Source organism: Bos indicus x Bos taurus, chromosome 4, assembly GCF_003369695.1.
Source record: "Bos indicus x Bos taurus breed Angus x Brahman F1 hybrid chromosome 4, Bos_hybrid_MaternalHap_v2.0, whole genome shotgun sequence".
NCBI lineage: Eukaryota > Metazoa > Chordata > Mammalia > Artiodactyla > Bovidae > Bos > Bos indicus x Bos taurus.
In genome coordinates, this window is record NC_040079.1 from 30536788 (window position 1) to 30554286 (window position 17499).

The 17499-nt window shown below is 35.3% G+C and overlaps 1 protein-coding gene across 9 annotated transcripts in view; it reads left to right on the forward strand.

Annotated features, from left to right (window-relative positions):
- The first annotated feature begins 548 nt into the window (after nt 1–548).
- The window catches only part of POT1 (protection of telomeres 1), a 98210-nt gene continuing 81259 nt past the window's right edge, over nt 549–17499 (forward strand). Inside the window, exons 1-4 of one of the 9 annotated variants that reach the window (XM_027539099.1) lie at nt 549–676; nt 1722–1854; nt 4142–4214; nt 7910–8001. In XM_027539099.1, the coding sequence (XP_027394900.1) occupies nt 1732–1854; nt 4142–4214; nt 7910–8001 (288 nt within the window). In that variant the 5' untranslated portion in view covers nt 549–676; nt 1722–1731. Of the gene's footprint in view, nt 677–711; nt 917–1669; nt 1855–4141; nt 4215–7909; nt 8002–17499 lie in introns of those variants that run through there. The other 8 variants (XM_027539098.1, XM_027539093.1, XM_027539096.1 and 5 more) reach the window with 8 other exon arrangements.

Consider the following 17499-nt stretch of genomic DNA (forward strand, 5'->3'; position numbering starts at 1 on the left):
TTCTAGTTTTGCACTGGGTGGTTTCACTTCAATGATTGGAGGGCAAAATCAAAAATAAGCAGAAGATTCACATTTAACAGCATCTCATTAATTACGGTGGCTCAGTGGTAAAGAACTCAAATGCCAATGCAGGGGAGGCAGGTTTGATCTCCGGGAGGGGAAGATTTCCCTGGCAAAGGAAACGGGCAACCCACTCTAATATTCTTTCCTGGGAAATCCGACAGACAGAGGAGCCTGGCCAGCTACACATGGGGTCGCAAAAGAGTCTGACAAGACTTAGCAACTAAACAGCTCATTAATTATAGCATAAAATCATAGTCCTATAAATCATTGAAGTGGTTAATCAAATCTGAAAAGTAGCATTCCTTCTTGCTAGATTTATTTCACTGTAAAAACTGCGTTAGAGCTCTTGCCTTTAGGGGAAGACAACTGGGAACTAAAATAAGGGCCCTGTCCCCAGGAGCTTCCAAATCTACCAAACCCGCCTAGGTCTGCGAAAGGCTCTTCATTGGTTATTGGATTTAGGAAATGCGTAGCACCGCCTCTCCTCCCTCTGCCACCCGCTGGAGAGACTGCTCGAAATTGGCGGGAGCCGCCCGAAGTGGATCCGCGGGAATTCGGGGCGCGGGAGTAGTACAGCCGCCACCCTCCCTGCCACGCGCTGGATCCTCTCTAGGTATTCCGGTAAACTTTCAGCGCATTTTAGGCCTAGACACCATCTCACAGTTCGTCCTCCAAAGGCCCGAGAACCAGCCGCTCGTATGCCCTAGCGGTCGTGTACGCATGCGTGGGACTGGGTTGCTGCCGTGCGTGTGACGTCACGAGCGCGCCCGCCCGAACGCTTCCTAGTTTTTCTTTTAAGAGAGCGGGTCAGTCAATTTCCAAGTAAGTTTGGAGATCTTGACGTGGTTACGAGGTGAGTCGGGACCTGAACCGGTATTATGAAGAGCCTGGTTTAGTTTAGATCAACATTTGGAGGAGTTATTGCAGGGAAAATCTTCATATTTGTCTTTCTCGTGAGCTTACTTGTGTCGAGTATTTTAGCGTTTTGTGAGCAGCTGACTTCAGTTAATCCATGTCTCTGCCCTCAGACGGTCATCTGGCTTGAAGAAGCTTGGTGCGCACACACTAAAACTAAATATCGATACTAGTGCGTGTCCCAGGCAATAAGTTTGGGGAAAAAAAAGAATCTGAAAATGCGCAAGTTAACAGCAGTTCAGTGGTTTCTTTCGACTGCATAGGGGCTGGAGGGAGGAGGCAACATATATTTTGGAGTCATAAACTTTTGGGGCACAGTTTACTTACACAATGTTACAACTGCCAAAGGGATTTAAAAACAAGCGCGAAACTTTTCAGCCTCCTTTCGCTTCCTCAATAGTTTGTACATTTTAAAGCACAGTGGTAAAGGCGGTTGTTAGTGCCCTTTTCACAGATCCTAAAGCTGAATTATACAAGTAGTTCTTAAAATACAAGACTAATAGAAAATGGTTAAGTTTGAATGCTTTAGGAGGATGTGTGTATTGATCATCTAATAAAATTACAGAATAATTCACCCATCCTTCTTCTCCCCCAACAGTGATGACTAACTAAAAAGGAAAAGCAAATCAAAGACGCTTAAAGCAAATTATTTACTACATTTTGGATAAAATACTGGTTTTTGTGTTTTCAGCAGTAAGTTATCAACTTCCCTAACTGAATTTGCTTTCCATCACACTATGAAGCAGATCTGATATGCCACTTGAATTAATAAAAGAAGTCAATGGAGTGCCTGAAGTTGATCTGCTAAATAAATTACACAAAGTGGATATCAGATCCCTACAGCCTGGTAGTGATTATGACAAGAAATATATCCAGGTAAGAACTGACACAACTCAGAATAGTTACTGTTTGTTTTCTGAAGTTGGATTGTCAAGTGCCTTGGAGTGGTTTTTATTTGAACTTATCCTGATGTGAGCAACTGAACTTCTTGGATGCAGAGGTCAATAGTTTTTCTCAAATTAGGGAAATTATTGAGTAATGTTTCTTGGATTTTTTTTTTCTTGCGTATTATTACTCTTCTTTTTCTGGATGTCACTTACATGTATGGTTGCATGTTGGGTTCTTTGATATTGTCCTTCTGGTCTGTCAGGTACTGTTTGTCTTTCTTCAGTACTGTTTTGTTTTGTGTTTTTGCTGAGGATTTCAGATTGTGGAATTTCTATTGATTTTGTCTTTTAAGTTGCTGAACTTTTTTGGGGGTTATAGCCAATATTTTTTATGCATATTCAGTGAATTTTTTAATTTTAGTTGTTGTGTATTTAATTTTGGGTCAAAGTTAAGAATGATGGGAAGCAGGTAAAGGGCTTACTGACAAAATGTGTCATATAGTAAAAGAGAAATGATGTCACTTTTCAGTTTTACCCTGTAATCAATATTCTTCATGTAGACATTTGTTATCTTTCATTTTTTTTTGTTTTCCATTTTCCTGATATTTTCTGTCATATGAAATAAAGTTCTATGTATTACAGCTGGTCTTCTCTACTTCATTGTATTTAAATTCCTAATCAAATGTTGTGGGGTTTTTTGTTTTTTTGTTTTTCAAATGTTTTTTATTATTTGCAAACTCACTTCACATTTGGTTGATTAGGATGATGCTTCTTGCATCAGTTCAGTTCAGTCGCTCAGTTGTGTCCTACTCTTTGCAACCCCATGAAGCCAGGCCTCCCTGTCCATCACCAACTCCCGGAGTTCACCCAAACTCATGTCCATCGAGTCAGTGATGCCATCCAGCCATCTCATCCTCTGTCGTCCTGCCCCCAATCCCTCCCAGCATCAGAGTCTTTTCCAATGAGTCAATTCTTCACATGAGGTGGCCAAAGTATTGGAGTTTCAGCTTTAGCATCATTCCTTCCAAAGAACACCCAGGACTGATTCCTTTAGAATGGGCTGGTTGGATCTCCTTGCTGTCCAAGGGACTCTCAAGAGTCTTCTCCAACACCACAGTTCAAAAGCATCAGTTCTTTGGCGTTCAGCTTTCTTCACAGTCCAACTCTCACATCCATACATGACCACTGGGAAAACTATAGCCTTGATTACAGACCTTTGTTGGCAAAATAATGTCTCTGCTTTTGAATATGCTATCTAGGTTGGTCATAACTTTTCTTCCAAGGAGTAAGCGTCTTTTAATTTCATGGCTGCAATCACCATCTACAGTGATTTTGGAGCCCCCGAAAATTAAATCTGCCACTGTTTCCAGTGTTTCCCCATCTTCTTGCATACTTGTGTTTATTAATAAAATGATTTGATTAATTTTCTTTCTGATGGATCATTAATATTATTACTGTGCTGTACCTAACTTCATCATTCTTATTTTGGGTGTTTGATATAGAAGAATTTAAGTGAAATATTTTTAAAATTCTAGCATTTTTATTGGTGTTATTAAGATAAACCCTTTTAGATATAAATGAAACGTCAGTTTGAATTCTTACATTCCTTTTTCTAACCTGCACATGTCTGCAGGTATCTCAACATTTCTTGAATTTTATTAAATGCATTTTGCTATGAAATTCACTGGTTTTTAGTATATATAGGTCTGTGAGTTTTGACAGATGTATAAAAATGTGTAACTGCAACCATAATCAAGCTGTAGAACAGGCTTTCACTCCCCCCAAATTTTATAGTCAGCTGCTACCTTAATTTCAATCCATGGCGACCACTTTTGACCAGTTTTCTCAGGTTATATAGTATTTTTTGCCTTTCAAGAATGCCATGTAAATTGAATCTTACAGTGTGTAGAGTCACACACGACTGAGTAGAGTCCTCAGTCCAACATGACTGAGCAACTGAACTGAACTGTATGTAGCTTCTTTCTTTTAAAGTATCAATATTATATGTTACACGTATCAGTATGTAGCCTTTTGATTGTGGCTTCTTTTCACTCCTTGCAGTTCTTCAAGTTGTTACATTTATCAATAGTATTACATTTTATTGATTGCTGGAATTCCACCATAGTCTGTTTATAACATTCCCCAGTGTAGCAGTACTTGGATTCTTTCCATTATTTTGTAATGATGAATAAAGTAGCCTTAAAAACTTATTCTAATTTTAATTATGTTATTACAGTCTCTTGGATTTACATGTAACTACTTTTCTTTCACTTCAGGGAAAACTCTCACTTATCTCTTCTTTAATTTGTGGTGAAAATAGAAGAGCTGTTTTAAAGATTGGACTTCAAGGTAAATGACAAGACCATTTCTGCTTAACTTTTTGCTTATAATCTAGAAATGGGTAACATTATGTATACATACACATGTACCCTGGAGAAGGCAATGGCACCCCACTCTAGTACTCTTGCCTGGAAAATCCTATGGATGGAGGAGCCTGGTAGGCTGCAGTCCATGGGGTTGCTAAGAGTTGGACATGACTGAGCGACTTCATTTTCACTTTTCACTTTCATGCATTGGAGAAGGAAATGGCAACCCACTCCAGTGTTCTTGCCTGGAGAATCTCAGGGATGGGGGAGCCTGGTGGGCTGCCGTCTGTGGGGTCGCACAGAGTCAGACACGACTGAAGTGACTTAGCAGCATTAACAGCACACATATACCCACAAAAATCATTTTTAGTATGAACATCTATGGAGTGAAAATTTATTCTTTTACTCTAGCATCAAATATATGGATTGAAAAGTTATTATTTTCCTCTCTTAATCTTTTTCTTCAAAGTCTGTCCACTCCCCACTCCCCCATTGCTTCTGTTTTGCTTCAGATTCCTTTAATGTCCTACCCAGATATTACAATGGCTAACTCATCTCCTTATTTTCTAGTTTCATTAATGTGACTCAAACAGCAAATTGTAAGATAATGCTATTTTCAGCATGTTATTTCTTTCCTAGGTGTTACGTGAGCTAATTCTTCTCCCTAGTAACCCTTAAATAATCTTGGTAAGAGTTTAGAATACTTGGAGACCAAAGTAAATCTATTCTGAAGTCTGAAATTAGTTGAATGAATGAAGAATGGCCTACAGCAGGGAATGGGAAATAAACTTTGAAGTATATTTCCAAAACTATTGGAAACCATATACATAACGGACACTGTTCTAGGTACAGCAGTGTAGCTAGCAATATAACAATGACCAAAACAAAGTTCTTGCATTCATGGAGTTTACATTGTAGGGGAATAAATAAATTCAGCAAATAATTGTACAAGGTAATAATTTACAGAAATTTGGTTTGAAGAAAAATAGAGCAGGGTGTGGTGGCGTGCCTGATGTATTATCCTTTTATATATTCCTAGGTTTGATTTGCTAATGTTTTGTTAAGAATTTTTGCATTTAAATTTATGAAAAATATGGTAGGAGTCTGTCTTTTCCTGTAGTGATTTTGATTGGTTTTGATGTTGGGGTAATGCTATCCTTAGTGAAGAGTTGTTCATGGTCCCTCCTTTCCTATTTTCTGGAAGACTTTACCTGGAATTGTTTGTTTCTTCCTTAAATGTTTATAGAATTCACTGGTGAAACCACTTGTATATGGAGATTTTTTCATTTGAAAGATTTAATTCTAAGTTCAGTCCCTTTAATTGACATAGGGCTATTGAAATTATCTCTTTCTTTCTTGAGCAAGCATTGGTAGATTGTGTTTCTAAAGGAATTTATCCAGGTCATCTTGGTTGTCAGTATGTTAGTGTAAAGTCATTCATGAAATACTTTTTATATGCTTTTATTGTTGGTAGGATCTATACTGATGTTGTATTTCATTGATTTGATAATTCATGACTTCTGTCTCTCTCTCTTACTTTTTTCCTGATCATTTTGGCTGGAGATTTATTGATTTTTAAAATCAGCTTTTGTTTTAATTGATTTTGATTTTTCTGTTTTCCTATTTTCACTAACGTTTCTTTTCTGTTAACCTGCTGTTAACTTCAGTCATTGTATTGTTAGCTTCTAATATTGTATTTTTCAACTCTTTAAGTTCCTGTTTAGTTTTTTTCATGTCTCTCAGTTCTCCTCACCTATTGTCTTCTACTTTTTTGAACATGCAGTTTTAATAACTGTTTCAAAATCTTCTATGTCAATGCTTTTATCACTGTTATTTCTGAGTTATTTTCTATTGATCCCCCCCAGCTCTCCACCCTGTTTCCTCCCTACCCCAGTTCTTATGTATTTTTCCTTTCTACATTGTTGGTACTTTTTTTTAACTGAATGCTGGACATTCAGAATTTTATATTATCAAATATTGGATTTATTTGTAATTCTTTAAATATTATTTGTCTTCATTTTGGAATACTGTAAATTCTCTTGGAATCAATTTGATTAACTTTGTTAGGATGAGTCTAGAGCAGCATTTATGTCGGGACTAATTTGCCCTGATAACCAAGGAAGTGCCCTTCTGACAAGTTTACCACGTGCTTTGTGTATGAGGATTCCACTCTGGAGCCAGAGCAGTTCACAGCACTGTGTGAGTCTCAGAATTATTCTGCCTGTTTCTTTCAAGTGGTTCTAATTCCTTTCTGGGATTCTTTCCTCCTGTGCTTTTGGAGATCAGTACTCAGCCAAAGACCCAAAGGCACTCATCTCCAGAGCACTTGTCTATGCTGCTGTCTTCCTTTCAGCAACATGTCACACAAATTCTATCCACTTTGCTGTCCTCAAATCTGAATTCAGTGAGGCTGCTGGGCTTTCTTTAGATTTTACCTCCATTTTCTATTGCCTGGAATCTCCAGGAAATAAACTAGGGCTCTGGCTTTGCTTTCCTTCCCAAAGAGAATAGTTTCCTGCACTTCCTGTTGTCCAGCGTCTGCAAACTGTTGTTTATATATATAGTTGTTGTTTTTGTTAGTTTTCTCGTTTCTTTAAGGACAGAACAAATCCAGTTCCCATTACTTTGTCATGGCCAGAAATAGACATCTGACAGGGCATTTACTATACTAAAGAAGTAAGTTATATCTTGATTAGAAGCCATTGTATTTTTATTTTTGAGAACATTAGTGTTTCAATTTATGTATCTACTTATTTTGAGGAATTGGATGGCAGAAGTAAGTGAAAGGAGGTTATAGGCAGATGTGTGATAGTTTTTTCATTGCTGGTGATAAAGTAGCAGATTCAAGAGTTACAAGTTACACTGCAAGTTTTGGAAAGATGTTTCATGTACTTCATAGATACATGAACGTCTGAGATGAGAGCAGTTGGAGTAATTGAATGTTTGAAAGCTGATATTAATGAGACCTCTCTCAGATGTTACAGTAATTGAATCTTAGCATTTGGCCTTGCTTCAGTGATTCTAGGAGGTGACCTCTGGAGAACAAAGATTATGGAGAGTCTTCCCCAAAGCCAAGAATTTCCAAATGAGATTCTTCGTAGCATATCTGTTTCTTCTTTTCCAAATAATTCTTATTGTCAAAATCACAAAAAGCTCAGTTTTTACACACACACTGCTCTTTTACTCTTCAATGTATGGGTGCTACAGAGAACTCACTTGTTTAGGTTAAAACTTAAAGTTCTAATAATTATATATTACCAGAAGTTCAGTAAAAATAAAAGTATTTGGAGAGTGATGTTATACAGTATAAAAATTGAATTATTTTTATTTAGTTCTTATTCAGTATCTTCTTCAGTTCTTTTGATGGTAACCATGGGAAAGTAAATTGAAAGTGATCATTATGTGATGTTAATGTGGTATTTACAGAAATTTGTAAAGCATATTATAGTTGAAACTGTTATAATTTTGGTTTTAATGCCCAGTAGCATTCTGTACATTATTTTGGCAGTTCTTAAGGTGATAGAGTAAACTAAAAGTGAATTATAAGCATTTTAATTACTCTTCTTCATAATTTTATTTTGAAGTAACTATAGGTTTTAGAATTTAGTTGTCAGCAATTTTTTTGTGTCTATAAAAGTTCTGTATCTGAAGTGTTTTTCTGTGTGTGTTTCTCTATAGAACAAGATAATTCGAATTCAGAGATCAGCAAGATCAATATATTATTTTTTGGAAGCTTAGCCAAGGACTGTGCTAAAGTTTTCTATGAAGGGGTAAAATATTTTTATATTACTTTATCTCTTTAGAAATAGAATTATTGATCATGCTATATGTATCCTACAAGCCATTTTTTTAGAAATTCATTATAGATTTGCAGATGTATGAAAAATTATACTTTTTTAAAAAGCAACATCCTTAAAATTGAACACTCCGAAGAGATTAGTGTAACTTATCATTGACAGAAAAAGGGACAATTTTTCCTCTCACTTAAGTTTAATTTTCAGTATTCAATAGACTGTCTTAAAGATAGGTACATTTTTTCTTACTTAAAAATAATCCTTACTAACTAAAAAATAATATGAGCTAAAGTCTATATGAGTATGTCTATAATATTTTCTATAATTATTATAAAATAAATGCCTGCTAAAATCCCCAACAAGATGATACCAAACCAAACCCAGCAGCATATTAAAAGGAGAGTAAACACCATGACCAAAGGGATTTATCCCAGAAATTATGTTTGGTTCAACATAAGAAAATCATTATACTACATTATATTACATTGTAATAGCATCACTGACTAGATGGATATGAATTTGGGCAAACCCCAGGACATAGTGGAGGACAGAGAAGCCTGAGTGCTGTAGTCCGTGGGGTCTCAGAATTGGACAAATTTAGCTACTGAACAACAACAAAATACATCACATTAATAATAGAACAAAGGGGTAAAAAACAAATAATTATCTTAATTGATGCAGGAAAGGTATTTGAAAAATTCTACATACTTTTGTAGTCAGAACACTCAGAAAAATCGAAGGGAACATTGTAACATAATAAAAGTCAATTATGAAAAACCTATAGCTAATATACTCAATAGTGAAAGACTGAAAGCTTTCCTCATAAGGCAGGAACATGAAAAGGATGCTTGCTTTCACCACTGCTATTCAGCCTTGTACTAGAACTTCTAGCCAGAGTAATCAAATAAGAAGAAAAGAAAAGACATCTAATTTGTAAAAGAAGAAGTAAAATTATCTCTCTTCTCAGAGTAGGAAGTCAAGACATACCTGGAATAACAGGCGAGTTTGGCTTTGGAGTACAAAATGAAGTGGGGCAAAGGCTAACAAGAGTTTGGCCAAGACAATGCACTGGTCATAGCAAACACCCTCTTCCAATACACGAGAGACGACTCTACACGTGGACATCACCAGATGGTTAATACCGAAATCAGATTGAATATATTCTTTGCAGCTGAAGATGGAGAAGCTCTGTACAGTCAGCGAAAGCAAGACCGGGAGCTAACTGTGGCTCAGATCATGAACTCCTTATTGCAAAATTCAGACTTAAATTGAAGAAAGTAGGCCACTCAGGTATGACCTAAATCAAATCCCTTATGATTAAACAGTGAAAGTGACAAATAGATTCAAGGGATTAGACCTGATAGAGTGCCTGAAGAAATATGGACAGAAGTTTGTAACATTGTACAGGAGGTGGTGACCAAAACCATTCCTGAGAAAAAGAAATGCAAAAAAGGCAAAATGATTGTCTGAGCAGACCTTACAAATAGCTGAGAAAAGAAGAGAAGTGAAAGGAAAAGGAGAAAAGGAAAGATATACCTATCTGAATGCAGAGTTCCAAAGACTAGCCAGGAGAAATAAGAAAGCCTTCTTAAGTGAACAATGCAAAGAAATAGAGGAAAACAATAGAAACCAGTAGACTAGATCAATTTTCATTCCAATCCCAAAAAGGGGCAATGCCACCAATGTTCAAACTACTGCACAATTGCACTCATTTCACATGCTGTCAAAGTAATGCTCAAAATCCTTCAAGCTACGCTTTAACAGTAAGTACATGAATGAAGAACTTTCCGATGTTCAAGCTGGATTTAGAAAAGGCTGAGGAACCAGAGATCAAATTGCCAACATCCATTGAATCATAGAAAAAGCAAGGATATTCCAGAAAAACATCTGCTTCATTGACTGTGCTAAAGCCTTTGATTGTGTGGATCACAACAAACTGGAAAATTCTTAAAGAGAGGAGAAAACCAGATCACTTCACCTGCCTCCTGAGAAATCTTTATGCAGGTCAATAATCAATAGTTAGAACCAGAAGTGGGACAACAAACTGGTTCCAAATTGGGAAAGGAGTATGTTAATGCTGTATATTGTCACCCTGTTTAGTTAACTTCTGTTACATCATGTGAAATGCCAGGCTGGATGAAGCACAAGCTGGAATCAAGATTACCATGAGAAATATCAGTAACCTCAGATATGCAGATGACACCACTCTAATGGCAAAAAGCGAAGAGGAACTAAAGAACATTTTGATGGAGGTGAAAGAGGAGAGTGAAAAAGCTGGATTAAAACTAAACATTCAAAAAATGAAGACCATGACATCTGGTCCCATCATTTCATGGCAAATAGAATGGGGAAGCAATGGAAACAGTGACTGACTTTATTTTCTTGGGCTTGAAAATTACTGCAGACACTGACTGCAGCGATGAAATTAAAAAAGATGCTTGCTCCTTGGAGTAAAAGCTATGACAAACCTAGACAGCATATTAAAAAACAGAGACATCACTTTGCTGACAAAGGTCCATATAATCAAAGCTATGGTTTTTCACTAGTCATGTATGGATGTGAGAGTTGGACCATAAAGAAGGCTGAGCACTGAAGAATTGATGCTTTAAAACTGTGGTGCTGGAGAAGACTCTTGAGAGTCCTTTGAACAGCAAGGAGATCACACCAATCAATCCTATAGGAAATCAACTCTGAATATTGATTGCAAGGATTGATGCTGAAGCTTCAGTACTTCAGCTACCTGATGTGAAGAGCCAACTAATTGGAAAAGACCCTGATGCTGGGAAAGATTGAGGGCAAGAGAAGAGGGTGATAGAGGATAAGATGGTTGTATGGCATCCTTGACTCAATGAACATGAGCTTGAGCAAACTCAGGGAGAAAATGAAGAATAGGGAAGCCTGGCGTGCTGCAGTCTATGGGGTCACAGAAATGACTGAGCAACTGAACAAGTCTTCTCAGATGACCTGATCCAATATATATAAAATCTTTAAAAATCCAAAAGAAAAAGCTGAGAGGGCTAATATATATGAATTTAGAAATGTCGTAGGGTACAAGATAGACACACCAAAAACAGTTCTACCATCCAATAGATCTGTTTGCTATGCTGTAAATGTTCTAGATCTGTGTTCTCAATATGGTAGCTACTTATCTTATTTGGCCAATGTGCACTTAAAATATGGCTTGAGGAACTGAACTTTGTATCATTTTAATTAGATAGCCACATATGGTTAGTTTTTACTGTATTGGACAGCACATCTACAGAAATTAACCACTCTGGTGTATAATACAGATTTTTTTTCTGCATGTGTATTAAAATGATTTAAAATTGTTTTTTAATAAGAATCATATGACATCTTTGATGTTAATTAGTGATCCTCTGGATATTTGCAGAACCGGTTTTGGCAATTAACTAATATTTAAGCATATAGCTATAAAAATTACTGAGTCATAGATGTCTCCAGATAAATTGTTTAGTATTAGAAAGTACTTCTAAAATGATGCTACAGAAATATTAGATATATGGTTGCTTTATGGTTGTTACTAACAAGTAAATGATACAGGGAAAAACAATGCAAAACAACAAAGTCAGATGAGATTGTCTGTACTCTGTCTCTTTTTTCATTTACATTCATTTAGGTTCAGTAAACATTTATTAAGGGCTGACATTTTGCTTGACTTTGTGCTAGGCTCTAAAGAAACCAAAATGAATAAGACACAGTGCTTGACCTTATGGTGTCCACTCTCTCTAGTCTATTGGAAATCATTTAATGGTGGTGACTATAATAGAACTGGAGTAGCAACCTCAATAAACTGAGGATGAATCTGCCTGGAGGATTCGGGGAAAAGCATCAAACAGTAGGCACAGAGTTTTTAGTGGAACATTTTATCTGTTAGTCTTTAAAATTTTTATTATGAAAAATTTCAAACATATGCATAAGTGGTAAGAATTGAATAATGACTGTCCATATTCTGAACATCTAACTTCAGTAGTAATCAGTATTTAGGCTCTTATTTCATCCATTTCATCTACTCATTTTACTGCCACAGATTATTTTGAGGCAAATAGCAGGAGTTATATAATTTAAACCCTTAAAATTTCAGCATATAAAAGAGAAAGCATCCTTAAATTATGTATATATGTATATGTATGTATGTGTTTATGTGTATACACAAATGAATACATACACAATATAATTATACTACTGAAATGTTAACATCAGCTTTTATAAATCATGACATCATCAGCGCAGTCATGTATACACACACACACACACACATCTGTGTATATTTCTCTTTTCCTATGTATTTGTATACATGCATAAGCACAATTTCATCATTATGCCTACAATAATTTATATATATATAATATCAAGTCTGTTCCAGCTTCCCTGATTATCTCCCATATTATTTTTCAATTTATTTTCTTCTACCAGGAAGAGATTTAAGGTAGAGGAATCAGTGAGAGCTTAACAGTAATTCAGAAACTGTAAAGACGAAAACTAATAAGGCACTTGTTGACTTGACATAGAATTGATTAGTTGTATATGTGTTTTGTGTTTGGAGTTTGAGACTGACGTGAGAAAACATTGCTACTATTTGTGTCAGAGAATGTTTTGCCTATGTTCTCTTCTTGCTAAGTTTCTGTGAAGAAGTGGTAAATCAGTTAATTTTTTTCCTTAATTTTTAATTGGAACAAAAAAAAGAATGTAGTCATTTATTATTTCCTCAGTGAACAGCTGTTATTCAATCAGTGGTGTATCTTAAAATCTTACTTTAAAACTTGAGGAAAGCAAATAGTTGCCATGCAGTTCATGTTATAAATCTCCTAGGATAGTTCATTAGGCTGTTTCTCTCACAATAGTAACCAGAGTGACTTTTGATGCAATTTAAAAATGTTTGATTGTGATACAGTTTTAACAGTTGGTATACTGTGAAGTTCTGGAAGCAGGTATACTAAAAAAAAAATGTACTACCTGACAGCCTTATCAGGAAAGTGGACTAGGAAATAAAAGTTTATAAAGCTAGTGTATGACACACACAATCAAATCTGCTTGAGGTTGTTTAGTTAGGGTAAAAATCAGTATCTCTGTATAGCTATTTTAATGAGGCACTTCTATGAGTGGCTCCAGTAAAGGCCTGTTACTGTTATTCCTTATTATTATTCTTGCCCTTAAAGGCATGACTTTATTTCAGCTTTGTTTAAATAATTAATATTTATGATGACAATTCTGAATTACTAAGAATTCAGTGTTTCATAAAGATACCAAATCATGTCTTTTTTTAAGAAAGATATTCTTCAGAAATGATGAGAGGGAGGGAGAGAGGGGAATGAAAGTGAGAATACTTAGTAGGTGTTTAACAGGGAAAGTTTCACTCCCATCACTTACTCCCATTATTAGATAATACCACTGCTATGCCATTTTTTTGGTATCCTTCCAGTGTTATATATATATGTATATATGTATACTTACATATGTATGTGTATATATATGTATATGTAAACTCATATATGTGCGTTATCAAATGACATCATACTATCCATGTTTTGTAAATTGCTTTATTTCACAACATATCTTGAACATCTTAGAGAAGTGTTTTAAAAAATACATGGTATTGAATATTAGGGATCTATTTGCTTATATTTTAAATACATTTTTATCTTTATCTTTAAAATTCTTATATTTATTCTTGTTTGAAAAGCAATATAAAAAGTTTATAATAAAATAAATTAGCATGTGTGCATTCTATAAAACATGTGTGATATATTAGATATTAGTATTTTTCCTAACTGATATGAAAGGTGTTTTCTGCTATTGAAATATATTTTAAGTAGGTATTCATTAAAATATGATAGAACTACACAACTAATTCGGAGAAGGCAATGGCACCCCCCTCCAGTACTCTTGCCTGGAAAATCCCATGGATGGAGGAGCCTGGAAGGCTGCAGTCCATGGGGTCGCTGAGGGTCAGACATGACTTCACTTTCACTTTTCACTTTCATGCGTTGGAGAAGGAAATGGCAACCCACTCCAGTGTTCTTGCCTGGAGAATCCCAGGGATGGGGCATCCTGGTGGGCTGCCGTCTATGGGGTCGCAGAGAGCTGGACACGACTGAAGTGATTCAGCAGTGGTAGCATACAACTAATTAGTACTTGTCTGGTAACAGGATATTGATAATGGTGAGTCAAAGTTTCTCCTTTTTAAAATATAATAGTGAGAAGACTGAGGTCACAATTTAGTTTAAATTCTTTCTGCATTTAAAATCATGAATGCTCATCATCTAAGAGGTCTAATTAGGCTATTTATTTTAGAGTTTTTAGTGTCTAGGGTAAAGATTGTTGCAAATCAAAGGTAAAACTTTTTGCATAAAAGGATGAACTTTATACTACAGTTCTTATACCATTCTTCATCACTTGTTTTCTTAAGCTTAGCTCTGTGTTTAAGTACAGCAGTCCTAAAACATCTTTGCTAGATTAATGGCACATTTTGCAAGAGTACGAATGCTCTGATTGAAACTCCATTCATCTGAGGCATTTTTTTCAGTTTTAGCTTCCGTTTAAAGAAAGTTTTAACATTAATATGTAGATATAAAATACAACTTTTTCAAAGTACTTAAAAATTTTTTTTCAAAGATCTTACCACAAAACTGACAAAATTATAGACGTTTGTTAATATATTTTTTCCCACCCCTCTAAGATTTAGTTTTGAAAGGGCAGGTAGAGTAGTACCTGGAAATCAGAGATCTGGATTCTTGTCTTGTTCTACTATAATTAGCTGTATGTGACCACAGACTGCTCATTTATCCTCTCTGGCCCTTATTTTCTTATCTGAAAAGTGAAGATATACTTGATTATATGATTTCTAAGGTCCTTTGCAATTCTAAAATGCCAGGTTTCTATGAAGTAAGTTTTGTGGTAGTTGTATAGTTTATGTTAAGATTTAATGGAGGTTTATTTTGTATAATATGTGTGTATGTTTCATGTGTATATTCATATGTTTCAGTGTTCATTGAGTTGTCTGAAGATTTGTTGAATGTTTTTTGTCTTCTGTGCTTGATGTCTGAAAAATCTTAACTGATTAAGACAGTTATGAACCTTGCCATCATGCAGTAATTTTCAGTGGAGAAAAGTGGAATTAAACAACTATTATGTAATTAATTATTTTATCCAGATGTGATGTGTACTGAGAAGATTGAGTAACAGAATAAGAAAAATCTCAGGAAGAATGAGCACAGGGGTACTAGGAGAGTAGATCATCCCTGCATGAGGACCCTGGAATGCTAAGGAATTATGGGAAGGCAGAATTCCATAGTTAGTCACACAAAATATGACTGTTGGACTGTGGTGGGGGTATCAGATCATAAAACGATTTGAGACCACTTAAAGATTTTGGTTTTCATGCTAATATTGCATGTATTACTTCCAATTATGTCCTTGGTGTTACACAATACAATAGATGCTAGTAATACCCATGAAATACATTTCTTATGTTAGAGAAATATTTTCTGTCAGTCACTGTACTATCAGTGATATCAGGTGCCTGACTTTTCCCTGTACCCTTTCACTCTTTAGCAGTGTTCTAAGGTGTAATAACCTAACAATATTTGCAAGTTCCGTATAGTAAAAATTACTTTAGTGCTTGGTAAAGTCAGATAAATTTTTCTTTTTGGATTATCAGTTGCTTCATTTTTTCTCTGCCCTTTTCCTGCTCAGTCATGAGAAATTTTAATGTATTATCCATTAAAATTAGCAAATTAATATACTAGTTTTGTGATTTACATTTTTGATATCTATTGATTTGCTTCCTATTGCACCACTGATTGTGTTCATCATTAGGAAATATTAGCATGTAAAAACCATGTTTGTTTATATGCAAGTAAGTTGCCTGATTTTTTTTTTTTCTTTTTAATTGTTCACTTTTAAAGAACACTTATGTTAAAAAGATGTGTCCTGATTTCATTATCTCAGAGACTAATTTGTGGTAGAAATATTTCTTTTGGCTAAACTAAAAATTGTTTAGTGACAAGGACTCAGTCTAAGGCACTGTAACAAAAGGGAAATGACCTCTTTGTGATTCCTGAGTATTCTGAGTTAGTTCAAAGATGTCATTTCATGTTTTTTCACTTTTATAACATTGATGTAAAGATAGCGATTAAAACCTTATCATTTTTAGTAGCACGGTTATGCTTCTCAGGCTGATTTCCTGTTTCTGGTTTCAGTAGACTGAGATAGGCACCCACTCTGATATATCAGAATATTTAGTCTCACTACTAAACTGTGTATTTCCCATTCTTGTTTGAATGGCTTCAGTATGCTCTTCTCAGAAATTTAGAACAATGTATATTAAATCTCATTTTCAACTTAGTCTAGTGAATGTTTATACAAACTAAAACAGCCTATTATATGTTTATCTTTCTTATCCTCTGTGTATTTGAATTGAGAGCCATTATGATTAATAAATCATTAAATATGAATCCTAGGCCACTTATTTTTCTCTTTGTGAAGTTCAATATTTCTGTTTTTACCAGTACTGATTAATTTATTCAGCACATATTTATTGACCACTGATTATGAACAGCAGCTTCCACCAGTCACTTGTATGAGACACCCATATGGATAAGACATTCTTCGTCCCAAGGATCTGACAGAGTTTTAAGGACAGTAAAAATATTAAGAAAGTTTATAAATAACACAGAATATAAAAAATATTAAAATGATGTATAGGAGAGTTTAGAAGAAGGAAGAATTATTTTTCCTTCTCCCTTCTTTGGGGTACAATCTAAGATAAACCTCACAGGGAAGAAACATTTACAGCCTAGATTTTCAAAGATAGTTAGGATCAGATATGTGCAGAAGAGAAAAATGCTATTTATTATTAGTGGGGGCTCAGAAAATTCCAAAAAGATATGTGGAAAAGCACTAGATATTTAAGAGAATATGATTTATGTAGTATTGAATGGCAGTATCTGGAGATAAAACAGGCAAATTCAGTTAAGATGAGATCACCCAGCCCCTTCAGTGCAATTTATATGTGTAAATTAAACACAAATTCATGTTTATAGGGCTTCCCGGGTGGCTCAGCAGTAAAGAATCTGTCTGCAATTCAGAAGATGTGGGTTTCATCCTGGGAGGATCTCCTGAAAGAGGGAATGGCAACCCGCTCCAGTATCTTGCCTGGAGAATCCCATGGACAGAGGAGATTGGTGTGTTACAGTCTATGGGTCGTAAAGAGTCTGACACGACTAAAGCGACTGAACACACGACACACACATTTATAATATAAATATATATATATACATATTGGGGAGGGATAAATTGGGAGATTGGGATGGACATATACACATTACTGTATGTAAAATAGATAACTGTAAGGACCTACTGTATAGCACAGCACTACTCAGCACTCTCTAATGTGATATATGGCAAAATAGTCCAAAAAGAGGGGATATATGTATAACAGATTAACTTTGCTGT